Source organism: Silurus aristotelis (assembly GCF_946808225.1).
Source record: "Silurus aristotelis genome assembly, chromosome: 11".
NCBI lineage: Eukaryota > Metazoa > Chordata > Actinopteri > Siluriformes > Siluridae > Silurus > Silurus aristotelis.
This window is the reverse complement of record NC_139584.1, coordinates 2011531-2037560: the sequence shown is the minus strand read 5'-3', so window position 1 is coordinate 2037560 and position 26030 is coordinate 2011531. Positions and strand designations below refer to the sequence as shown.

At 45.7% G+C, this 26030-nt stretch overlaps 2 protein-coding genes across 3 annotated transcripts in view; both read left to right on the top strand.

Moving 5' to 3' along the window:
- LOC310733566 (sodium- and chloride-dependent creatine transporter 1-like) overlaps positions 1–16291 on the top strand; it is a 33135-nt gene extending 16844 nt beyond the window's left edge. For both annotated transcript variants that reach the window (XM_083554920.1, XM_083554919.1), the window contains 9 exons: positions 5011–5145; positions 5506–5609; positions 6301–6425; positions 10727–10839; positions 11348–11476; positions 11619–11721; positions 12760–12860; positions 13989–14159; positions 15966–16291. In XM_083554920.1, the coding sequence (XP_083411046.1) occupies positions 5011–5145; positions 5506–5609; positions 6301–6425; positions 10727–10839; positions 11348–11476; positions 11619–11721; positions 12760–12860; positions 13989–14159; positions 15966–16181 (1197 nt within the window). In that variant the 3' untranslated portion in view covers positions 16182–16291. The remainder of the gene's footprint in view (positions 1–5010; positions 5146–5505; positions 5610–6300; positions 6426–10726; positions 10840–11347; positions 11477–11618; positions 11722–12759; positions 12861–13988; positions 14160–15965) is intronic.
- A 7243-nt stretch (positions 16292–23534) lies between these two features.
- LOC310733671 (uncharacterized protein) lies at positions 23535–25642 on the top strand. The gene is made up of 3 exons (XM_083555100.1): positions 23535–24110; positions 24310–24414; positions 25149–25642. The coding sequence occupies exons 1-3, from the start codon at positions 23833–23835 to the stop codon at positions 25189–25191; spliced, it is 426 nt and encodes a 141-aa protein (XP_083411226.1). The 5' UTR covers positions 23535–23832; the 3' UTR covers positions 25192–25642.
- The last annotated feature ends 388 nt before the right edge of the window (positions 25643–26030 follow it).

Sequence of the window (26030 nt, the reverse complement as noted above, 5' to 3'; positions counted from 1 at the left end):
CGTCTGTTATTGCTTGTACATGTGTGTGTTTCCCATCGTTTGTTTTCACGTTACGCTTTCCTTTGCGCACCTTTGGATTTATCCTCACGACCCGCCTTGCATGTGGTTCGGGACTCTGTGGGCCGCGTTCCGGTGAGCGCACCACTGGATATTACGTTTTGCGCATGTTTGTGTTGGCATTGCCTGGGATTTGACATTAAACGTTGTTTTGGTTTACTTCAGCTTCCGCCTCAGCTTCTCGCATTACAGAATAACCGACCCCTGAAAAGAAATATAAGGACAAAGAAAAAATAAAACAATAAATAAAATTATTGGATTACCGCCGTGGTCCCGGCACGAACCGAATTTCGGAGGTAGGATTTGCTCGGCCGCGATCAAGCGACGGCCAAGCTTCGCCCCCGGGAAAACCCGGAAACTCACAGCCGTTTCTCGGTCATGCTCGGCAGCACCATGCCCACACGCTGACGTCACGGAATTCCCGGCTCGCTTCTCCGGCAACAGGGCTGAGTGGGGCGTGTTTTTACGGAGCGTGGAGGGTTATATGGAGTCGGATTTTTCCTTCTACCCAACAGAGAGGGCAAAGATCGCTTTCATCATCACTCTACTGTCCGGAAAATCCCGGCTCATGTGCCCGTTTCATTTGGCTTCTCACCAGGGAACTCGAGATTCTTACTGCGGCTCTCCACTCTCTCTCCCCCACCTCTGAGAGCTCCTCTCTGCTCCAGAGTTTCCCGGAGAGCTCCGTTCCGCACCAGGGTTTCCCGGAGAGCTCGGCTCCGCTCCAGGACCTCCAGGGGTTCTCCACCCTGCTCCAGGTCCTCCAGGACAGTTCCGCTATGCCCCAGGACCTCCAGGAGATCCTTACCCTGCTTCAGGACTTCCAAGCAAGCACCGCTCCACTCCAGGACCTTCAGGAGAGCTCTGTTTTGCTCCAGGACCTCCAGGAGAGCTCTGTACCGCTCCAGGACCTTCAGGAGAGCTCCTTTCTGCTCCAGGACCGACAGGAGCTCTCCATCATGCTCCAGAACCTCCGGGATGGTTCCGTTTCACGCCAGATTCCTGAGGAGAGCTCGGCTTCACTCCAGGATCTCCAGGAGAGCTTGGCTTTGCTCCAGGATCTCCAGAAGAGCTCGGCTTCGCTCCAGGATCTGCAAGAGAGTTTGGCCTCTCCCCAGTATCTCCAGGAGAGCTCGGCTTCGCCCCAGGATCTCCAGGAGAGCTCCGCATCACCCCAGGATCTCCAGGAGAGCTCCTCTCTGCTCCAGTGTCTTCAGGCGAGCTTCTCTCCGCTCCAGGGTCCCAAGGAGAGCTCGGTTCCACTCCAGAGCGTCCCAGAGAGCTTTTCTCCGCCCAAGGGGTCCCCCGAGCACACGATTCAGCTCCAGGACTGCGAAAGGGAAGTCGAACCCCTGCCCCCGGGCTCCACCGAAGGCGACGGCTCGCCCCACAGTCTCCCTGAAGGCGAAGGCTCACCCCACAGTCTCCCAGAAGGCGACGCCGCGTCACAGAGTTCCCCTGAAGGCGACGCCGCTTCACAGGGCTCCTCTCCTGGCAATGACACCTCACAAAGCTCCTCCCACGCCGACGTCCCGCTCCCAAGCTCCACCCACAGCGAAGTTTCGCCTCCAAGTTCCCTGGAACACAGAGGAACCCCGAGGAACACCGAGGAACCCCGCCGAGATCATCGCTCGACCTCTAAGCTCCGCCGAGGACGTCGTATGGCCTCAGGACTTCATCAAAGGTGCGTCTCGGCCTCTGTTCTCCGTCATGGCTGTTGCTCCATCTCCGGTCTCCATCCAGGGGGTTGTCCAGCCTGTAGGCCCCGTTGAGAGCTCCACTCCGCCTCCAGTGGTCGCCAAGGGTGTTGCTCTGGTCGCCAAGGGTGTCGCTCTGGACCAGAGCGACACCCTTGGCGCTCTGGACCAGAGCGCCAAGGGTGTCGCTCTGGTCCAGGTCACCAGGGTGATTGTTGCTCAGCCTCCGGTTGTCACTGAGGTCGTTGTACCGGTCTGGGTATCCATGGTGGAGATCTCTCAGCTCCAGGCCTTCGCCGAGGACATCGCCCGGCCTCCAGTCTCCGCCGAGAGCGCTGCTCCGCACCTCCGATCTCCGCCGAGGAGTTCGCCCAGCCTCGTCTGGTTTCCCGTCGTGGAGATGGCTCCATTCCAGGTCTCTGTGGTGGACGTCTCCCCGCCTCTGGTCGCCGCTGAAGGCGTCACTCCAATCTCTGCCGAGGGCGTCGCTCTGCACCTGGTTGCAGTGGTGTATGTGTATGTGGTGTATGTGTCTCGGGTTCCGGTCTTTGCTGAGGGCATCGCTCCGCTCCAGGTCTCCGTGGTGTCCATCTCTCAGCTCCAGACCACCGCAGAAGAAGTTGATCCGCTTCCAGTCTCTGCTAGGAGCGCCACTCCGCCTCCTGTCGCTTCGCTCCTCAGCTTTCCCCGAAGCACCTCGTTCATTCTCTTGTGCGTGCCTGCGCTTCCCTTCGCGCACCTTTGGATCTATCCTCAAGACCCGCCTTGCCTGCGGTTCGTGACTTTGTGGGGCATGCCCCGGTGAGCGCACCACTGGATATTACATTTTGCGCGTGTTTGTGTTGGCATTGCCTGGGATTTGACATTAAACGTTGTTTTGGTTTACTTCGGCTTCTGCCTCAGCTTCTCGCATTACAGACCTCATCCACACTGATCTTTACCTGAAATCGGGATGTTCTCACCTGGCATCACCTTACAATGTGCACAAATCCTCACTGCCACGCTGCAAAATCTGAGTAGCTAACCTTAGCAAGAGTAAAGGCTATTTAAAGAAGCAAGAAGGAATAAATACATGGATATGATGATCAGGTGACCATTTATTATTGTCCTGGTGCTGCTGGTATAAAAGTGTGTAAAGCGTAGCTAAATTTGGTGTATGTCACAACGCCTTTGAAACAGAAAAGCCCTTCTTCTCTCTGCTTATGAATTGCATCGTCTTCACCTTCAAACGCTGTATTTTCCATCAGATTTTTTTTTCCGTTCGCGTTACGGAGAGACTTAAGTTTCCTGAAGTTCTCTGTCTAATAAAAGAGACACATAATCACATCTTTGTTGATTCATTGTTCCACCTCGACATCACATAAAGGCCAGCATGGCTCAAAAGCCTGTCTCTGTGAGCACATGGAAAAAAAGCACTAACACACAAGGCCTGATTAGACACAGAAGGTGAGGGGACCTGGTGGGTGCGGGGTGTGAAGTGTCCCGTCCTGAATAGCGCCCCAGTCTCCGGGCACCATTATGGTTGAGTTCATCATCCCTGTGGGTCATGGAGTAATACTCAACCCAGCCTGAGCTTTCCATGACGAGGACAGGCACGGGTTGTGGGAATCACTTTGCTACGGCCATGTGACGTCGCATACTGAGATGTGTATTTGGATCACAGCAGAACGTGTGAGAGGAGAAGGGAAAAAAAACATTCGCCTGACTCATTGTATGGAAGCTATGCGGGACTGACCCGGCCATCGCAGACACTGAGTCAAGTCAAGTCAAGTCAAGTTTATTTGTATAGCGATTTTCACAACAGACATTGTCCCAAACAGCTTTACAGAAATCAACAGTCAAGGTGAATGGTGTGCATTTATCCCTGATGAGCAAGCCATGGCGACTGTGGCAAGAAAAAACTCCCCTAGATGTAATGAGGAAGAAACCTTGAGAGGAACCAGACTCAAAAGGGGAAACCCATCCTCATTTGGGTGACATCAAGAGTTTGATCATAAATCTGTCAACAGTACAGAACACTGGAGAGTGAGAACTAACATGAGTACTGGAGTATAAGATTATAAGTAAATGTTCTTTCTACAGTCTTTGGTATAAAAGTAGGAGCTACTGAGCTCAACATTTGTGATCATCACAGATCCAACATCAGCTTCTCCATTCCAGAGCCTTTAAACACTTCAGGAGGTCCAATGTCAAACTCCACACATGCAGTGGGATCCAATTGGCACTGGTACGTCTCTAGATGGTTCAGGATGTTTGCGAGTTTGGCATCCACTTCTTTAAAGTCCATAATCTTCATGAGGTGGGACGTGACTGGAGCTGGCCAAACCTTAGGAAGCCTCGGGATGGGGAGAGAAAGAGAAGCAGTGGAGAGGAATTAGCGTAGCTGCTGTTCATGATATTAACAGCACAAGTTGATAATGTGCATGTGATCAGATGTTCTGGAGCACAAGCTTATGATGTGATGTGTGTTATGTGTAGGCTTTGCTAAAAAGATATGTTTTTAATCTGCACTTAAACTGGGTGAGTGTGTCTGAGCCCCGAACACTGTCAGGAAGACTGTTCCAGAGTTTAGGAGCTAAATGTGAAACGCTCCCAGAAACAGTTCCAGTTATTAATAAAGAGAAGTCTGTGCTCTCGACACCATGACTATAACCATTCATTTAGTGCTAAAAGTCTACTAAACTTCATGTGTGAAAGATCATGTGTGTTTCAGAGATTATCTTTCATAGCGATGATTACATAAAGCACGGGAATGTTCTTATCGCGCTTTAATACAGAATAGCATCAGTTATACCAAGGATACCTATTTATAAAATACTTCTCTAAAAGAATGAAGCCATTGTAGGGAAATCGCCATGAAGGAAATGGGGACATGCTGTATACAATACCTCATTTCTAAATACAGCAGTAGAAGGAGAAGTAAAGATTACTTTGAGACGCCGGACAATGGTGATCATTGATTGGTTGATCTGCTCATACAGCCTTGAGCTGGCATTCACATAAAGCTCAGAAAGAGGCAGGGCCTCCCCCCCTTCATTCTTCGAGGTCAAGAACGATTCAAACGACCTACACACGTAAATAATTCTCGATATTTCTGAATGTTATGATGAAACCACCGGCATTGCAGTAGGGAAAAAAAAGGCCTGATAGAGATAACGTTCAGCAGATCACCTGTTCTTATGTTAATAAACGTTTGTTTGTTTGTGTGTGTGTGTTTGTGTGTGTGTGTGTGTGTGTGTGTGTGTGTGTGTTGCAGATTGTATATTTCACTGCCATGTTCCCCTACCTTGTCCTGCTTATTCTTCTGGTGAGAGGTATGACCCTTCCTGGGGCCTATGATGGGATAATGTACTATCTCATACCTGACTGGTCAAAGCTTCTAGAAGCACAGGTGAGCACTGAGGAATAGGCAAAAGTCAGTCTCTGTGTGTGTGTGTGTGTGTGTGTGTGGGGGGGGGGTAATCTTAGTGGTTACGGCATTGGACTTAGGATCCGAAGGTCATGAGTTCAAATCCCAACCACACCAAGCTGTCACAAATTTGGCCCCAGAGCAAGGCCCCCAACCCCATAGTTGCTCCGGATAAGGGTCTCTGACAAATGCTGTAAAAACAGATCTATCTTTCCCTCACCCCAACTAGTTTTCCGGTCCGATGAAACCCTTGTGATCAGATATATTCCAGTAAAGCAGAATTAGATTATTGCCTGCCGCTGTCCATTATTTTTATTCTGTTTCTCTCTATCTATCAATCAGGTCTGGATCGATGCCGGCACTCAAGTGTTCTTTTCTTACGCGATCGGACTCGGAGCGCTGAGCGCTCTTGGCAGTTATAACCGATTCAACAACAACTGCTACAGGTGAGAGTATTATTACCTGTACTTATTGCGTATTAAATATTCGCGGAAAAAAGACTCCTGAATGTCAATATTCGGAACCAGATAAATTATTGGTGTTGTTTCAGTTCTAATTTGTAAATATCGTGTATGTATTTCATTTACAATATCATTTCCATTATAATGCTTTTATAATGTTAAAAAAAATACTGACTCATTGGCTTGAGAAGGTACATGATGGTGTGTAAAAAATAACCAATAGCCTAAAATTATAGTTTATGCTAGTTAGCGGCTAGTTAGCTACGCTAGTAACAGGTCTCAGGCTCGTTTTTTTTTTTTTTTTTTTTTTTTTTTATCAGGGTCTGAAAAAGCATTTTTACCACAGGTTTTAGTCACTAGCATTAGGTACAATAATAATAATAAATGCTAGCAAGCTAGGTCAATATTACACAGCTAGATACGTTTCAAGTCTGGGGTTTATTTATTTATTGTTTTTTTATATGTAGTCAATTAAATATTTAACAATATCCACAAACAAGCGACGCAAACCCAAATGTTTTTGTTCAGTATTTATTTTTTTGCTGAGTCAGCTAGCTAGCCTTGCATACAGCTACCTGGCTAAGCTTATTGAGCGTTTAGACTTCATATACAATACCAAAGTCCTATTGGACAGGATCTGTCCCAGACACTGAACTGAACAAATTGTTTTCCTCAGGGATACGTTCGTGTTGGCCCTGATAAACAGCGGTACCAGTTTCTTTGCTGGCTTTGTAGTTTTCTCTGTTCTGGGTTTCATGGCTGCTGAGCAAGGTGTGGACATCTCCAAAGTGGCAGAGTCAGGTAGGATTCCCCCAACTGTGCATGCTTATTGAGTGTGTCTAAGAGTTTTCCGGCTGTTTTCTAGGTTTAATCAGGAAAGAAAAAGTCGACCGTATTGTCCCTGTGGACAAAGGTATGCGGATACCCAAGCTTAAGATCCGAATGTGCTTTGTGATCGTCTCGTTCCGTTTTCTTAGTCTCCATTTGCTCTTATGAGGAGTTCCACTCTTCTGTGAAGATGTTCCAGTAGATTTTTGCGCAACTACAAAAGTGTTGGTTAAATCAGGCGAGGTGAAGAGGCCACAAAAAATTCAGCATGAAAAATCCATCGTAACAGGACTGAAATCATATCCTCCACCATATCCAACCCATGTAATGCAGATCTTCATGGTGCTGGCTTTGTGCACTGTCATGCTGGAGAAGGTTTAGGGTCTAGTTGAAGCGAAAGCAAAATTTTAAAGCAAACGTCTGCCTCCAGATTTGTTCTTACAGCTTGTTGAAGAACGAGACGAGTCGGATGTCCGAATACTTTTGGCCGTAAAGTGTATGGGTAAAATCTGTTCTCTAATTTATCTTAAGGCAAACCTGAGGTTAAAACTATTCGCAGTGTTTTTACTTTTTACCATTTAGAAGGAATAATGCAAAGCCTCCGGACGCATTTGGTGGATGTCCCGAGGTTGATGGTGATGTTCTTCATGACACAGTTACACTTAAATATGTGATTATTCTTTAATTCTATATTTAATTAGATTCAGATTGTGTGTGTACGTATATATATATATATATATCAGTAGGGATGAGATCAGAGCTCTATAGCAGTCCACTCAAGATCTTCCACTCCAATCCATGATTTATTCTTATTCGCATCTCATTCCACCATTTACCTTAATGCCATATGACTCACCACTGAGCAGTTAATGGACTTGCGCGAAGACCCAGCAGTAGCAGCTTGGTGGTGCTGGGATTTAATCTTGTGACCTGTAAAAAGTCCAATGTCTTAACCAATGACCTGCCACCTCCTCGTAAGATGTTCCACTCGATTTTCAAGTGTGCTTGTGGAGATTTGTGTGAGATTCGTTTAGCCACAAGGATGTGTGTTAGTAAAGTCAGGTCCTGATGTTGGTGAGGGGAGGAGGCCTGGGGTGCAGTCAGCGTTCATGTTCAACAGGGTTGAGATCTGAACACTATAGTAGGAGATCTTCCACTCCAAAACCCAGGTCTTCATGGAGCTGGCTTTGTGCACAGAAGCATTGTCATGCTGGAACAGGTTTGGGTCTCCAAGTTGAAGTGAACCTTTTGAGTTCTGGTTCCTCTCAAGGTTTCTTCCTCCTACTATCTCAGGGAGTTTTTCCTTCACCACATTCGCCACTCATCAGGAATAAACGATGATAAGAAACAAACTTCTTTAACCTTTAACCGCTTTACCTGTGCGAAGCTTTCTCGAGTTCTGTTCTGTGTGAATGTGCTCAAGGGGGGGGGGGGGGGGGGGGAGGTTAAAAATGTCATCATTGTAAGGACCTAAACGCTCTCTACCTCCATACTTGAACGACAGTAGCTATTTCCTTTTTCCTTTTTCCACTTTTTTTTTCCAAACAGACTTCTTCCAGATCTTTCCATTATACCTTATACATTATTAGACAAGGTTTCTGTTTCTAACTTGTGTAGAATCCTGCAGGTTCAGTCTAATTTCTTTGTTCTTACTCTCTACTTCCTTCTGATCTGTACATCTTAAATATGACAAATATTTCACCCAAAGCGTCCAACATCTAACATCCAACTAGAGCATCAACAGTACAGGAAGTTCCATTTACGTTCACTTGTATTAAGAAATTTAATGATGGAAGCGACGCCTAACACAGAATTCTAACTCCAGTCACATGTATAACAGCTAAAGGTTTGTGGACACCTGACCTTCAGATTGGTATGTGCTTCTTTTTGAAGGTCCAGGGTTCAGTTCGGAAATGTTCCATTTTAAAGGTCAGTGTTTAGGGCTCTGGGTTACTGATCAGAAGGTTGGGTGTTTAAGCCCTAGTATCTCCAGGCTGCCACTCTTGGGGCCCTTGAGCAAGGCCCTTAACTCTCAGTGCCCCATGGGCTGCTGTATCGTGGCTGGCCCTGTGCTCTGAGCCCAGCTTCCTAACATCGCTGGGATGTGTGGAGAAAGAGTTTCAACTTTCTAATTGGACTTTTGATTAGGAGGTTATGAGTTCAAATCCCTGTTCCACCAAGCTACCACAGCTGGGTCCCCAACAAGGCGCTTAACCCTCAACTGCTCAAGTGTAATTTGCCCTGGATAAGGGCATCTGTCAAATGCCTTCAGTGGGGTTGAGAAGGTCAGGGTTCTGAGCAGGACACTCAGGTAGAACTATCGTCATGCTGGATCAGGTTCAGGTCTCCTGGTTCAAGTGAGAGGAAAAAATGTAATGTTCAGAAGATCTTATACAACTGTGTGTTTCAGACTCCGTGACAAGACATTGACGATGAGCTACATACGAATGACAGGGGGAAGTGGTGGCTGAATGGTTAAGGTATTGGAATTTGCATCTGAAGGTCATGAAGTCAAAACCCAGCTATACCAAGCTGCCACTCTTGGGCCCCTGAGCAAGGCCCATAACCCCATAGCTGCTGCATTGTATGAATGGATAAGTGAATGTAGACAATCATTTCCACTTAAAGAAACAAAGGGCAGGGAATGTGCTGAATTTGTTCATGTTCATCACATATTTGCTACAGATGTTGACGATAGAAACGAGGTTTGGTAATTAATTGATCGAGATCGAGTGCCATTAAATAGGTGCACCAAAAAAAAAAAAAAAAACTCGTATAAACGGTTTAAATTCGGCTAAATTCCAACTGAAAATATCTAAACTAGTCGAATTAGTCCGTTTTAATTGGTGCTACTGAATCAGACCTGCTCGTACCACAGCACAGAGGTGACACCTGCATGTTCCTGCAGTTTCTATGCAACAAACTCGGTCATGTGACCGTCTGAAGGGTTTCCTCCGACCAAACAAATCTAAAAATGTCCCAGACTTTATTTCCATTGAGCATGAAGAACAGCTTTACATGCTCTCAGCATGCAGACACTTGGTTTCTTTAAACGTTCAGCTGAAATACTCTGTCATGCCTCCTGTACAAACCGCCGAAGATGTTCACTAGTTCTTGTGCTCCAGTTGATCTAGTGATAAGCTTGCAGTGACTGGGCAGGTCGTTCCATGATAGATATCACTCCAGACGACTCTTTCTTCTCTATATAACTCTTACAGAGCTCGGACGTATTCCTCGCTTCGGCTCACCGTCGGTTCACGAAGTCGGTTCCGATGAGCCGCAGTCCAGACAGAATTGCAGGGCTTCCACCTCCATGTGTGACTGTGGGGGTGAGGCAGTCTGATCACATCTTCTCTCCTGTTCTCCTTCTCACACAAGTTCTTCTGGTAGAGAGAAAAATAACACATTGGGGCTCCACAGAACTTCATCCACTCAATCACTGTTTAATTCTGGTGTGTGTGTTTTTTTTTTTGTTCATAAAAACAAAAGGAACATGCACGTGTCAATCAAAAACCATAAAAATAACCAGGTGTTTCCAAATTTCTGACAGGCACAAGGAGACATTTATTGTAAATTTATGGAAGGAGTCTCCAGTGTCGGTGTAACATGCGGTAAAGTCTTCAGGAACGAGGACATCATGAGTCCTGCGAGACGTTTAAGCTGAATTTTTTCGTCTTGTAACCTAAGCGTGTTAAACGACAAGAAACCCGAGAACGATGGAGAAGTGGCTGTTTATAGCTGCTATAACGCATAATAACCGCTAGACTTTATTATTAAACGAACGGCGATTAAAAAACGTTTTGATCATTTCGTTACAAATCGATCGAAAATTAGAGTTGGGAGCAAATTGCTGTGGTTTAAGAACTTTGCACGTGGCGATTTTTCTAAAAGAGTTTTGAGAAACGGAACACTGATGAGTTTAACTCGAGCATGTCAGCACCGCCCCCTCCCCCACATCTAAACGCTGTATCTGTAGTAAAACACTGGACCAATCCGTCTGAATGTGTCTATCAACACTGCTGTCGTTAGAGAAAATGACACACGAAGAATTCTCACACACACACACACACACACACACACACACACACACACACACACACACACTCTTTCCATCCAGAGGCACATTCATCTCTCTTTTCTTCTCAGTCTCTTTCCCTCTTGCTTTCTCTGTCTTTGTGAAGTTGGTGTTGTGTGTAAGTTGTGCTGGTGTGTGTTGTTATCGGCCACTGGCCTGTTGTGATGAACGTGTCTCACGCATGCTCTCCTGCTTTCAGGGCCGGGTCTGGCGTTCATCGCATATCCCAAAGCCGTGTCGATGATGCCCGTGGCCCCGGTCTGGGCCACACTCTTCTTCTTAATGCTGCTGATGCTGGGACTGGACAGTCAGGTCAGTGATTCAGGGTCAAATTATAACATTTAACATGAAACTGTGACTTTATTAACACCCTGGTGTTTATTTTATATATATGTTTAAATGCAAAACATAAACTCGCTTCTTTTTTTTCTTATTAATTAATTGTAATTATTATTTGAATTTGTGAACGTCAACAGTTTTTCATCACAGGCTTCAGCACTTTTTTCTTAAAAACGATTCCAAATAAAATCGGTTTAATAATATATAAATATATAAATATAAAAAAATCTAAAATACATCATAATTAAACAGAATAAATCAAATGAATGAAATACATTTTTATTATATTGATTACATTTAGCGATGGATTTATTTGTCATGAATCAAATCGATTAAATATCATTTTATAAATGGAAAAATTAAATGAAAGCGTTTACATTTGTAAGAATTTTCTATTAAAATGTTATTTTCATGACCTTCTGATTAGAAGTCTAACCATTAATTCACTGCGTAATTTGACGTGTCTCTTCTCCTCGTGCAGTTTGTTGGAGTTGAAGGCTTCATCACTGGCATCCTGGATCTGCTCCCTTTAAAGTATAACAAGCGTGAAATAGTTGTGGCGTCCTGCTGCATCTTGTGCTTTTTTATAGATCTCTCCATGGTTACACAGGTAAGTGTGGAGATAAAGCTTTCCATTATCATGTATGGATTTATTTGATGTGCACTCGATGAAACTGGCTTTAATTTTTTCTGTGTGTGTGTGTGTGTGTGTGTGTGTGTGTGTGTGTGTGTGTGTGTGTGTGTGTGTGTAGGGAGGGATATATGTCTTCCAGCTTTTTGACTATTATTCTGCCAGTGGAATGACCCTGTTGTGGCAGGCATTCTGGGAATGCATTGTTGTGGCTTGGGTTTATGGTAAGACTCACCATCACCCACGTACACTATAATAACACTTACAACACTCCAGTGTTTAACTCTCAGTTCATCACACTTCAGATTTCCCTGTAGAACGGAAGCTTAGAGTGTAGGTTTCGCTGCAAGGTGAAAAAAACGAAAGCACTCGTTCTGATTCGTTACTTTAATAATAGATAATAGATGTGTTGTTGATTCTTTATATTTCTCAGCATATTAGGAAGCTGGAGTCATGAATGTAATTAACTGTAACTTCATTTTAAAGTCAAATATTTGACTTTTTACTCAACTACATTTAGTGAAATCAGTCGTTTCTTTTTATTTATGAGGATAAAAACGTAACTGCTGAAACACGCAGCGAGTCACCAATCAGGATCGAGCGCACGCTCTGTTTTACACGTGTTCTGATCGACGCTCGGTGTATCTACTGATCACCAACATACAGTTCAGCATCAGTTCAACATCAAGCAGAACATTTAGAGAGGAATAAATGATGAAGAAACTCCAGACTCGAACTCGACACAACACACGTGGATTTATTTACGGGATTGTTTTGAAGAAGGTTTTGGGTTCATGATGATTGTAATAGAAATCAATCAGTGTTTGAGTCATTAATATCATTCTATTAATAGATCAGTGTGCTGAGAGTCACATTCGAGTCTTTACACGTTAAAGTGATTAAATAAAGATAAAAATGATAATATGAACATTATAGTTATAATAAATCACTACTTTGGATACTTAAGTTCATTTTTACTGGAGTTACATTTAACTGAGTGCAGCTTTATTTTAACTACATGGTTTATGTACTTCGTCCACCGCTGATGTTCAGTATGTACCTGAAAATGGATAAAAAGTGTGGGCGGAAAAAGGCGGTGAAAAATCATAACAGGAGGTTCTTCATATCGAATAGTGAAACTGTTGTGTTTTATATGCTGTTATTATGTTCACTGTTATTGCCAAAGCAAACGTTATATATGCGTGTGTATTAAAGTGTGTGTGTGTGTGTGTGTGTGTGTGTGTGTGTGTGTGTGTGTGCAGGTGGTGATAGGTTTATGGCTGATATTGTCCGTATGATCGGTTACCGGCCTTTCCCTTGGATGAAGTGGTGCTGGTCGTTTTTTACTCCATGTGTTTGCATGGTAAGTGAATCTCTTTTCCTGCTGCTGAACACCGAAAGAAATGATGCCAATTATTATTCCTATTGCATTTATGGCTATGGCTGTGTACTAACCGTACTAAAATTAAGGCATTTCAATTGCATAAATTAATATTAAAGTTTCAAAGAATAAATCAATTACAAATTATGAAAATATTTATTTATAGCACATTGCAACAATGCACAGGATAAAATAAATAAAAATTAAAACTTAAATGTTTAACTTAAATGTACAGGCCCTCTGGCCTGCTGAAAGGTTGTAAAATTAAATATGTTCTTTTATAAAAACAAAGTGCATTCAGAAAGTGCAACTGCTTAAAGATACAACAATATCACTGGGAAACTTCCTGCCTTTTCAAAAACCTCCAGCACAGACGGAGTGCGCGTGCTCGGAGGGGTTTTGCTTTTCTGTGCGTGCTCCTCTCATATTCAGCATAGCGATCGGGATGTTTGGATTTCAGGTGATAAATTAAACCCGACGTGGAGAAAATTTTTACAGACGAAATTTCGGCATTACATGTTTTGCAAATCGCTCTCCGTGGGTCTTTCTCAGATATACTGAAATACGTCCACACCGCAGACATGTTGCTTTAGACATGCACGTGCAGGGCGCGGTTTCTGTTTGCATCATCACAACAAACTGTTTCGCCCGTGTTTTTTCGCTGATCAAAGTCTTTCGGCCAAAAACCGAAAATGCACTTTTGGGCCATTTTCGGCCGAAAATGGCCCACCGAATATTCGGTGCATCCCTAGATAAAAAGTGTTCAATAGTGTTGTAGCTCTGTAGCAGGAGATCTTCCACTCCACCCCCAGTGAAAAGCAATGTGCTGGAACAGGTTTTACATTTACATTTAAATTTGTGGCATTTAGCAGACGCCCTTATCCAGAGCGACCTACAAAAGTGCTTTAAATCTCTAGTAATGAATACATCTACACTGGTACGCAAGATTACAAACTTCATATAAATATAACTCGAATTCTACAAACTTGGAAAGTGCTAATTTAGGTATTTCAGGAAGAGGTAGGTTTTGGTCTTGTAAAGGTAAAATTTCATGCTATCCAAAGACGTCCTACACATCTCTCTCTCTCTCTCTCTCTCTTCTCATTTTAGGGAATTTTCGTGTTCTACCTGGTAAACTACAAGCCTCTTACCTACAACAAGGTGTATGTGTTTCCGTGGTGGGGAGAGATGATCGGATGGTGTATGGCTCTCTCCTCCATGCTCTGCGTCCCCATTTGTGTCGCCTACAAGCTCATCATGGCCAAAGGATCCTTCCGACAGGTTCGGGCTTTTTATTACTTATTTATTTTATTCTTTTGAGCACATAAAGTAGGTACAGAGCGCTACAGGATTTCATTAAGTCATTTAGCTCTGCATTTATTCGGTTTTTCGTTCATAATCGTCTTCACTTGTTGCGTTTTTTGTGATAATCGGCACTTAAAACTCGCATTCGGCAGCACGTGACGAAAACGTTCTGCGAGGAAACGTAATTTGTGTAAACACCTGCGCTAAAAAATAAATAATTAAGTAATCCACTATAGGTGGGTGTGTTTATGCTTTTTTTTGGAAAGGGGTTTATGGTGTTTGAGAGACGTTTGCAGGTTCCGTTTGTTTCTATGCGACAAACCCGCTGGTGGTTCCATTATAGATATCAGTCCAGACGTCTGTCTGCTCTCTAAATTACACTTACAGAACTCAGACGTACACTCGGTTCCGATGAGCCGCAGTCCAGACGGAACTGCATTGTGTTTAAGTATGGATTATCAGCCGCTGTATGATTCCACTCACATCCAGTGTTTTTTATTAACAACACTCGCCATTCACACTTATTTCCCCAACCTGTTTAGCAATGAGTTTTGGTTGCTAAGCAATGTAACAGACAAAAAAAGAAGAGCACGCCCCAGACAGAACATCAGACGAAACGACGGTTTGAAATCCGTCGCGTGAAAAGAGCTTTCGGTTAATCGTGAAAAAGTCGCAGTGAATCGCGATGAAGCGACGCGTGGAGTCAAAGCATCAGATCCTGATCCTTTGAGATCCACCACTTTTGAGCCATTTGGATGTTTTGCGTCAGCAGTTTCCTACAGACTCGGCGCCTACGAACGAAAGCAGTGCGTTTTCGTTCTGATAAGTGGGCTAATGGCTTTCCATTAATCCACAATGTATTAAATGTATGAATGAAATAAATGTACGTCGCTCTGGATACGGGTGTCTGTATTCGTGCGAGTTGATATTTTGTGAAACTTCTTTAGTCTTTTGTAGTTTTTAAAAATACTATAAAATCCTTTATAAGACACGATGACATCATACAAAACGCGGCCTCTGATTGGTGCCCAGACTTGTTGAGATCAGAGCAGAAAACTGATCCATATGGAAGAAGGTGGTGAAGGTAACAAACACACAGGCTGCCAGCTTTCAAACAGACGTCCGATGATCGATAAATAAATAAAAATCCGAGTGCCAGATATTGATTTATTATTAAAAATCAAATGATTAAAAAGCAGCCCTTCGTTACCAAACACCAAGTAACTACTTTAGGATACATTTATGATTCATTCACAAACCTTTCAACATTAAACTACTTTAAAACTCCACTTCGTCTGGGAGATCACAGGGACACGTATGTGAATGTTTGATCTGTTGATTAGTTGCATGTGTCAGATTTGATTGCGTGACTCCGCCAGAGAAAATCTGCTGCTATCAAACATTGTTTACTTGATTAACCGATTCAGTTTTGAACTGATCAAACAGACCAAATGACTGAAGGTTTGCAAAGAAATTTCATTCTTCCTTTGTAAAAGCATTTTTTAGTATTTTTTTCAATATTTTGATACATGATGCAGCTGCTGTCTTTTGTAGTTTCTTTTGATGCCGTTAAAGTTAAAGGTATTTGGTATTTTATTTTAAAATAAATTTTCTTTGCCCAATCCTGAGTCTAAGGAACTTTTAGAGACTCGATGATTCGTTTGCATTTCAATTCGTTTTATTTGTGCAATAAATCCGAATACTTGTCTATAAACAGTTATGGAGACACGATGCAGCGTAGATTCAGATCAAGTCTCTAAATCATGTCTGTTTTCTTCATAGCGCTGGGAAACTCTGATCAAACCCGTATGGGGTGCACATCTCCTGGAATACATGGCCCCCGCCGCTGACACCCAAAACCCGCCGTCCTCGTCCCCCGGAACAGAAGACGTAGACGAAGTCGTCTTCTTGAAGAGCAGCATGTTGCCCGGGAGGTTGAAGGGTCCGCGCAAAGCAAAAATAACAAAGAAAACAACAACAATCCCGAAGACAAGCTGATTATGCTGCTGCTCGAAGCCGTTCTCCAGTTCAGATTTTACACTCGTCTGTATTTAAACAAGCATCGTTTCAAAACATGTTTCATTTCAGTTCAAATTCAGTTCACTTGTATAGTGATTTTAACATTATGCATTGCAGAAGTTTTAAAGAAATGATGCATTGTTATTATTATTATTATTATTATTATTATTATTATTATTATTATAATTATTAAATAAATTATTAATGTAAACGTATAAAAATGCTCCCTATGAGTTTCTCTCTAATGAGAAATTAACGGATTCTGAAGGGAACCTATCAGATCAACTCTAATTATGACCTGAGTGATGTAGCTGAGGCTGTGGAACTGTCCGAGCCAAGCGTATGCTTAAGACACTGTAGCACAAATTACAGCCCAAATCTATCGTCAATTACGTGTACACGTGCTCAGGACGAGGGGGATACACACACACACACACACACACACACACACACACACACACACACACACACACACACACACACACACACGGATATAAATGTACACAATGAAATCTACACTAATAGAATTGCTGTAGAAACAGCAACCGGGTCCACTGTATTTAGGGGCCAAAATAGACGTTCACTCCACATTCTCCCTTCTGTAGTGTATTATTCAGTCTTACTAACGTATTCGTGTTTGTTCAGGCCGGACTAATAAAACACCAGAGAATAAGTGTTAAGTTAAATGTTCATTTAAAAAAAATTTTTTTTTTTGTTGACCGCCAAGGAGGTACAAAGTAACCGACAACAGTTTTTACAGTCTTTTACAGGGTATTTTTTTTTTTTTTTTTTTTGTAATACATGAATTATTTACTTTTTTTGTTTTGCGTGCCAAACATCTCGCTCAGTCACAAAAGACTCGTTGCCATACAGGACCGAGTTGAACTTGTATTCCTGTTCAGCTTCTCCACAAATGACTAGTAGCTGAAGGAAACGTTACGTCTGCATTTTTTTTGTTTTTACACCAAAACGTGAGGATGAGAATCTTAAAGAAGATTAACTTCAGCCTTCTTTTTTAATCCTGTGATATCAGTGATGTCGAATCGCCAAAAAAATTTATAAATCTACGTTTGCAGTGTAAGACTAAGGGGTCGGTATTGGGGCCGTCAGGAATCATTTAATACACATCATTCTATAGAACACACTAGAAATTGATAAACTTAGACTAAATTGATCAGAGAGTTTTTATTTTTTTTTTAGAGTTTTAGACCTTTTTTTTTAATTAAATGCAGGAATTCTTAAATGTTAGTCAGAATACCGAAATGTATTATCCTTCGACGTCTACCTTCAGACTTCCATTTTTTTCTGGCTTTTTTTTTCTTCGATAGAAAAAGGGGGTTAAAACCCTTATTCGTGGCAACCACAAACGACACAACAATACGTTTTGTTGAGAAGAAAAAAATTTCTAAAATATTAACGATTGCATTAGAATTTAAAATTTGGATCGCCCGCTACGCAGACGTCCGAACGAGGATTTTTTGTTTTTTTTGTTTTGTTTGTTCGAGCGTGTCGACTGATCCGACCTCAGATCCTGGTCACTGTAACTGACGGCAAACAGTTGCCTTTTTTTTTTTCGTTTGTTTGTTTGTTCTTTCGCTTTAGCGCCCATTCACATCGAGGTGTAAGTGCGCAGTGGGAATTCTGCCCTTCTTTCCTTTCTGTAGTGTAGCTGACTCTTTAAGCCTTTCTAACACCAATCTGAAAAAAAGTCTGGACACTACTAGAATGTAAAAAAGAAAAAAAAGTAGACGTTTAATTTTAATGTTGTTTTACATAATGTGAAATTAATCAGAGATTTATTTTGTAAAGGCTTTTATTTTGCTGATATATGTTGTCTGTTATAAGTATCGAGTGTGTGTGTGTGTGTGTGTGTGTGTGTGTGTGTGTGTGTGTGTGTGTGTGTGTGCTTAATGTGTTAGATTTCAGTATTTTCCGCTGACCACCCAGGGACCAAACACGACTGAATTGATTATCTGGAGAGTTCCTCCCCTTTTCCTGATTTCCACTTCATCCCACAGCACCCTGGGATGGTCAGCTGATAAAATTTTGTTTAGTCATTGTATGTGAAAAAGTAAAGAAAGAAAAAAAGATTTTTCTTCAATCAGAACGTTTTTACCGTATTTGAATACGCCGATTATTTAATTAATAAATGAATGTTAATAAAAACAACCGTATCTGAATTCCTCTATATTTCTAAACAACTGACTTTTACTCTTTTAGAAATGAAAAGCTGTAAAATGTTAATCTGTAATCAAATTCTTATGATTTTAGTGTTTTACCAGTTCAATTAACCAGCATTAACATTTTTTAAGTAAAAAAAAAAATTCTAGCGGATCAGCAGTGATTATCTTTGTTCGGAATAGTGAACTCTTCAATAGAATACCATAAACTTTTGGCTTCAGAGTTTCGAATCCAGTTCTAACTCGAGAAAGTTCTTTTCTTTTGATAATATATTACAGCACGTTATATTGTTGGTGGACCGAAACACTAAAGCTTTGGGTCGAGTTACTGTTTCGAAGGTTCTCTTACTAACGTAGTAAAAGTAGTGATGAACTCTTTCATCGTTGTGCTTGGTGACATGCCGTGAGCCGTACCCACAGTCTTCCATTCGTAAGCTGAAGTAGTAATAAACATAACGACTCGTGCTGTAACTAAAGTCATTGCTTGTGCAGGATTTGATCACTGATGATGTTAATGTTTGAAGGGCTTCATGCTTTACACCACTGTGACTGTGTGCTGAAGATCCACTCACCCATATCAGATCAACAACTGGCAATAAACCAACTAACTCCATGGCAACACTCGTGCGTCTCGGCTTTTCTTTTTGTCTCTGAATATAATATAGAACTCTTAATATAGAGTTCTCACTATACAGTTCTCATACAAAGTTCTCAATGTACAGTTCCCACTGTAAAGTTCTCACTACAGAGTTCTCACTGTAAAGTTATTACTATACAGTTCTCACCATAAAGTTTTCACCATAGAGTTCTCACTACAATTCTCACTGTTGAGTTCTCACTATACAGTTCTCATATAAAGTTCTCAAAATAGAGTTCTCACTACAGTTCTTACTATAGAGTTCTAAATGTATAGTTCCCACTATAGAGTTCCCACTATAATGTTCCCCCCATAGAGTTCTCATTATAAAGTTCCCACTATAGAGTTCTCACTACAGATCTCACTATAAAGTTCCCACCATTAAGTTCCCCTTCAGGAACTCGAGCTGCATCGAAACGCTATGGGAACGCCCCTGCGTTGTCCCCGCTCTGAACCATGTGAGAAATCTAGCCAATAGGCAAGCCGTGACATCATAGACAGGCGACGTTGCGTAAACCAGGAAGCTACAAGATGGCTGTGCGGTGGTAGCGACATTAGCTTCTGCTCATTCAGGTAAGCATTTTGCGTGTGTTATCTGTGCAGTCATGAGCTTAAATGCAGGCAGAATTCCGTCTGCGTGTTTCCGATGTGTTGTTTGCTTAGCTTAGGAGCGTGCTTAGTCGTCTCTCGAGGGTATCGGCTGTTAGCATTTTAGCCGTGTGGCTATGCGCTCCCATGCCTGGCGGCTGCTTCTTCTCCCGGTGCGGGCGGCGCAGCGTTTCATGTCTCTCTCTCCAAGGAGGATGAGATGATGGATGCTAGCGAGCCTGCGGACTCCTCACAGCCTGTGCTGAACGTGGAGCTCCTTGAGGTCGTGGCAAGGGCCAGGTCCGAGCTGGATCTAGCTTGGCCGGTTGTGTAGCAGAAGCAGCACGCACCCAGTGAGCTGGATGAGCGTTTCCTGCGCCCTGTGTCACAGCCTCAGCGCCTTCCCTGATCTGCGCACCGAGGTGTCTGGGTCCTGGGAGGCCCGTGTGCGTGCGTGCGTTTCCGATGTTTCTTGCTGTGCACGAATGTTATTGGATCTAAGTAGCGCGGCAACGGGATGATGCCGCTTGTGGTGGAGATGCTAGCTAGCTGTCTCTCCCTGAGTGCTGCATCTATGAAGGCTATCGGTTTGCCTACAAAGAGCCTATGTGGCGGGTCAGGCTGCGGGTTGCTTCCACACGATGCAGGCTGGCCTGCTATGGGGGACGATGTGAGCTTCCTTCTGTGCACCACGGTGACCCCTCCTGGCCTGACCTGGTAATGCTGTAGGTGAGGGCGATTGCTAGCGGGTTCAGGAGACCGCGGTGCCAGCCCCGAGGGGTTGGTTCTCCCTGTGGAAACTTTCTGTCAGTCTGGAGGGCTGCCAGGAGTCTCTCGGGGGTCCTGCGTACTGTGGAGAAGGGCTGCGCAATTAAGTTCGCGTCTTCTCCTCCACGGTTCAACGGGGTGTGTCCCACTCTGGTGGGACCCGTGCAGGCTCTTCACTGTTCCGAAGAAGGACGGCGGGTTGCATCCCATTCTGGATCTCCACTCCTTGAACCACTCACTTTTGAGGCTCGGGTTCAAATTTCTCGTTTAGAGAGGTCGTGTCTCAGGTCGAGTCCGAGGACTGATTTGTCATACGTTAGCTCTGGAGGTCGCATGCTCCCACGCAGCCGTCCTTCACCACACACGGGAGGTTCCTGAGGTTGCTTTTGGGGCGAAGCTTACCAAGCTCACCCCGTACCTTCACAGAGTGCGTGAACACTGCACTGACCCCGCTGCGGCTTCATGGCATCCGCATTTTGTAATGTATCGACGATTGGTTGATGTTGGCTCGTTAGAGCACCAGGCAGTTCGGCATTGAGATGCTGTTCTCGCCTGCATGGTGGTACTGGGGTTCAGACTAAAACGGCAGGTGGAGTGTACTTTCTCCAGCTTTCTCGGCTGGGTTGCGGGCACGGTTGTCTCCCGCCCGGTTTGTAGTCATCCTCACCGCAGTCAGGAGGGTAGGAGCAGGCCAGCCAGTCACTGTAAGGCAGTTCCAGAGGCTGCTGGGTCTCATGGCGGTTCTTCTCGTGGTGTATTTCCACTCGGCCTTCTCCGCATGAGGCCCCTCTAGTGGTGGCTCCGGGGCAGTAGGGTTCTCCCCCAGAGGGAGTCTGTATCGTACCATCAAGGTATCGCGGTGTGCCCTTTGAGCCTTGGATGCATGGAGGACCCTACGTTCTGTCCCGAGGCCCCGAGGCGTAATGCTAACGACGGACGCTTCCCTCATGGGGTGGGGAGCGGTCATGAGTGGCCACTCCGCCCAGGGTCTGTGGAGCGGCCCACATCTCTCGTGGCACATAAATTGCTGGGAGATGCTGGCAGTGTTGTTGGGGTTAAAACACTTCCTCCCAGTCCTGAGAGATCGCCATGTGTTGGTCCGCACGGACAATACTGCGGTGGTCTCATACATCAACCACCAGGGGGGCCTCCGGTCTCGCCCCTTGCAAACAACTGGCGCAACTGGTCCCGGGACGAACTCCTCTCATTTAAAACCGTTTACATCCCGGGACGGTTGGATTTCTGAGCAGACGCCCTGTCGAGACAGTGGCTGCCATGGGACAGTCTTGGCCGAGGCTACGCCTGTACGCCTTTCCACCGATCGCGCTGCTCTTGGGAGTTCTGGAAAGAGTTCGCTGGGAGGGAGTCTGTCTCCTCCTGGTAGCACCTCGATGGCGGCTCACCCCCGCCCGGTGTTGTGGAAGCTGTGGCTGTGGCCCCTGAGGGGGGCACAGTTCATAGCGGCTGTTCTCTCTACCGAGGTAGTAGAGGCCCTTCTCCACTCCAGAGCTCCCTCCACGAGGAGGTCGCTGTTCGTGTCTGTTTGTGTCACGGTGTGAGCACCATGACTTGGACCCAGTTAACTGCCCGGTCGGTTAAGTTCTGGGGTTTTTACAGGTACAGGTTCCAAAATGTGTGTGAACTTGATTGCTTGCCAGTGTGACACTTCAGTCCAGGGAAAGGTTCTGGGGAAAGCGATGTCAGAAGGCAAATCTTTAAAGCCTCTCTAAAAATTCCCACATAACCTTCATGCTTGGTGTCTTAACCCTGTGTATTGGAGTAATAATTTCATTGTTAGCATCAAATTTAAATCCAATCCGATGTTGCCCTTCCAATAAGTATCCAAACAACACTTGGATGATCGTAGGTTAGAAGTTAATGACAATTCTTTACCAATGATTTGGATAAAAAAAAAAAAAAAACATGAGTCAACTAATCCTGCTTTGATATCCAGTTACTGTGTGATGGTCTGGGGAAAAGCCAACAAAATCGGTTCCCTTTCAGGAACTCAAGCTGCGTCGAAACGCTTTGGGAACGCACCTGAATAACGTGTGTAATCAGTCAAAAATTGGACGCTGGCTGTTACCGATGAGGTGACATCACGACCAGGAGTATAAAATGCATATTAGAGTAGCCAGCGGCAGCTTCTGTGGTTTTAGAAAGGGCTGTGTGTTTGTGTGACATTGTTTGTCATATTGTGTGTCTGTCAGAAAAAAAAAAAAAAAGCGGAGAAAATAATGAAAGCAAGCGGAAAAATTAAGCACAGTTTTCGGGCGTGCGTTCCTCCTTGCCCCCGCTTTATTACGGGGGGTGTGTGGGGGGGGGAGATTCGCACAGCTTGTGTGTTGCTTGCTTGGGTGCGGAGCATGCGAGATCGGTTCTTGAAAAATTGGACGCTGGCTGTCACCAATGAGGTGACGTCACGACAAGGAGTATAAAATGCATATGAGAGAAGCCAGCGGCAGATTCTGTGGTTTCAGGAAGCGCTCTGTGTGTTTGTGTGACATTGTTTGTCATATTGTGTGTCTGTCAGAAAAAAAAAAAAAAGCAGAGAAAATAATGAAAGCAAGCGGAAAAATTAAGCACAGTTTTCGGGCGTGCGTTCCTCCTTGCCCCCGCTATATTACGGGGGGTGGGGAATTCGCACAGCTTGTGTGTTGCTTGCTTAGGTGCAGAGCATGCGAGATCGGTTCTTGAAGAGGGAGCCGATTGTGTTCACTGTGCTCGCATGTCTTTGCGCTTGCTCCGCGCTCGCTCCGCTCTTTTCAATTAAATGGGTGCTCTAACTTCTTCCGGGTCTAGTCCTGCTCTCGCCGAGGCAGAGCATTGTGCCAGATCCTGGGGTTTGCAGATGGACCTTGCAGAGGGTTTCGAGACGGGTTTTTCCCTATCTCCACCCTTACCTGCTCGGTCTAGCGCTCGCTCACAGGATTCGGAAGCACGCCTTTCAGGGGGATTCTATCCCCTGCCGCGAGCGCATGCGGCCTTTCTCGGGGGGGCGGGGGGGCACACGCTGCGATATGGAAGCCAAGGAGCTTTCGGAGGTTGTAATGCGTGCTGTTGCCAAGCTCGATATAACTTGGCCGGCTCATGAGCAGAAAGTGCTTTCATCCAGTAAATGAGATGAGCGCTTTCTGACACCCGTGTCGCAACCTCCGCGTAGGGGTCTTCCAATTTTTCCCGATCTACACACCAAGGTGTCTAGGTCATGGGTTAAACCTTACACGGCCCGCCCCTTCACCCCCACTTCCACTGTGTATTCCCACATTTTTGGGCGGAAAGAATATGGTTATGAGGCTATGCCTCAGGTTGAAGAGACACTTGCCACCTATCTCTCTCCCGGAGTCGTCTCTTCTCTTAAGACCTGACATTACCCACAAAGCCCCTACGCAATACTTCTGCGCTCGTGGGTAAAGCCTATGCTTCAGCAGGTCAAGCTGCTGCTTCCCTGCACACCATGGCGGTGTTGCAGGCATATCAGGCTAACCTGCTGCGTGAATTGGATGTGGGGGGTGCCGTGGACGGCTGTTTTGATGAGCTGCGCCGTACGGCGGATTTGGCTCTCAGAGCCACTAAGGAGACCGATAGGGCCATTGGCCGGTCTATGTCTGCCCTGGTGTCTACAGAAAGGCACCTGTGGCTCACACTGTCAGACATGTCTGATAGGGACAGGGCTGTATTGCTGGACGCTCCGCTGACTCCTTCTGGCCTTTTTGGCGATTCCTTGGTTGAGAGGTTTCAGGAAAATAAGAAACAGGTGGCGGCATTCCAGCGTTACCTCCCACACCGCTCACAAGGGGCTGCCCGGCGGGCTCAGCCCCAGCCGCAGCCCTCCATCTCCCATCGGGAGATTCAGAAACGCAGTGTCGCGACTCGCTCTCCCCCTGTGAGGAATCCTGCGCGGCGTTGGTGTCAAAGCCTCGTGAGGTGACAGATCTGAGAGCTGTCATCTCCAACAGAAAGGCTTTGGCAAAAAGATCCTGACACGGAACTTTCTGGGGATCTGGCTGTGGAGGGGCGTGTCTCACCGTTTTTTCAGGTGCCCGTCCTGTCCCGGCCCCCTTAGGGACCTGGTCCGTTAACCCTGCCACCCTCGGTGCTTCAGGGCACGGCCAGCTCCAGCGAGCTCTCTCCTTGGTTTCCACCCGGCATCGCTGTGGTCCAGGAGATCTCGCCTCCCCTAGAGCCGTCTCAGGGTGATTGCAGGCATATCAGGCTAACCTGCTGTGTGAATTGGATGTGGGGGGTGCCGTGGACGGCTGTTTTGATGAGCTGCGCCGTACGGCGGATTTGGCTCTCAGAGCCACTAAGGAGACCGATAGGGCCATTGGCCGGTCTATGTCTGCCCTGGTGTCTACAGAAAGGCACCTGTGGCTCACACTGTCAGACATGTCTGATAGGGACAGGGCTGTATTGCTGGACGCTCCGCTGACTCCTTCTGGCCTTTTTGGCGATTCCTTGGTTGAGAGGTTTCAGGAAAATAAGAAACAGGTGGCGGCATTCCAGCGTTACCTCCCACACCGCTCACAAGGGGCTGCCCGGCGGGCTCAGCCCCAGCCGCAGCCCTCCATCTCCCATCGGGAGATTCAGAAACGCAGTGTCGCGACTCGCTCTCCCCCTGTGAGGAATCCTGCGCGGCGTTGGTGTCAAAGCCTCGTGAGGTGACAGATCTGAGAGCTGTCATCTCCAACAGGAAGGCTTTGGCAAAAAGATCCTGACACGGAACTTTCTGGGGATCTGGCTGTGGAGGGGCGTGTCTCACCGTTTTTTCAGGTGCCCGCCCTGTCCCGGCCCCCTTAGGGACCTGGTCCGTTAACCCTGCCACCCTCGGTGCTTCAGGGCACGGCCAGCTCCAGCGAGCTCTCTCCTTGGTTTCCACCCGGCATCGCTGTGGTCCAGGAGATCTCGCCTCCCCTAGAGCCGTCTCAGGGTGCTGCCTGGGCGTTCCGGAGGTCAGTCTCTAGAGGCTGATACCCCTGAGGCATTTTCTGGGAGCTTGGAAAGCTCTCTCAGATGTGTCTCGGTGGGTCCCGCATACTGTAGAGCGAGGTTACTTGATTCAGTTTGGGTCTCCTCCGCCCCGTTTTCACGGGGTTCTTCCCATTCTGGTGGGACGACAGAGGCTCTGGTCATGGAACAGGAAGTAGACACTCTCCTGAGGAAGGGGGCCATCGAGGTGGTCCCTCCATCAGAACGAGAGTCCGGGTTCTACAGCCGGTACTTCATAGTTTCCAAGAAGGACAGTGGGTTGCGTCCTATTTTAGATCTACGTCAGCTGAACTGCTCTCTCATGCGACTTGGGTGGGGAGCGGTCATAAGTGGTCGCTCCGCCAGAGGTCTGTGGGAGGGGCCCCATCTACTGTGGCACATCAATTGCCTAGAGATGCTGGCAGTGCTTCTAGCTCTGAAGCATTTCCTCTCAGACCTCAGAGGTCACCATGTGTTGGTCCGTACGGACAACACCTCGGCGGCCTCTTACATCAACCATCAAGGAGGCCTGCGCTCGCGACCCCTGTGCAGGCTAGCTTACCAGGTCCTCCTTTGGGCCCGGGGGAAACTCCTCTCTGTGAGGGCAGTTTACATCCCAGGCCGATTGAACGAGGCAGCAGATGCCGTCAAGGCAGGGGTTGAGGCCCGGGGAATGGCGGCTCCACC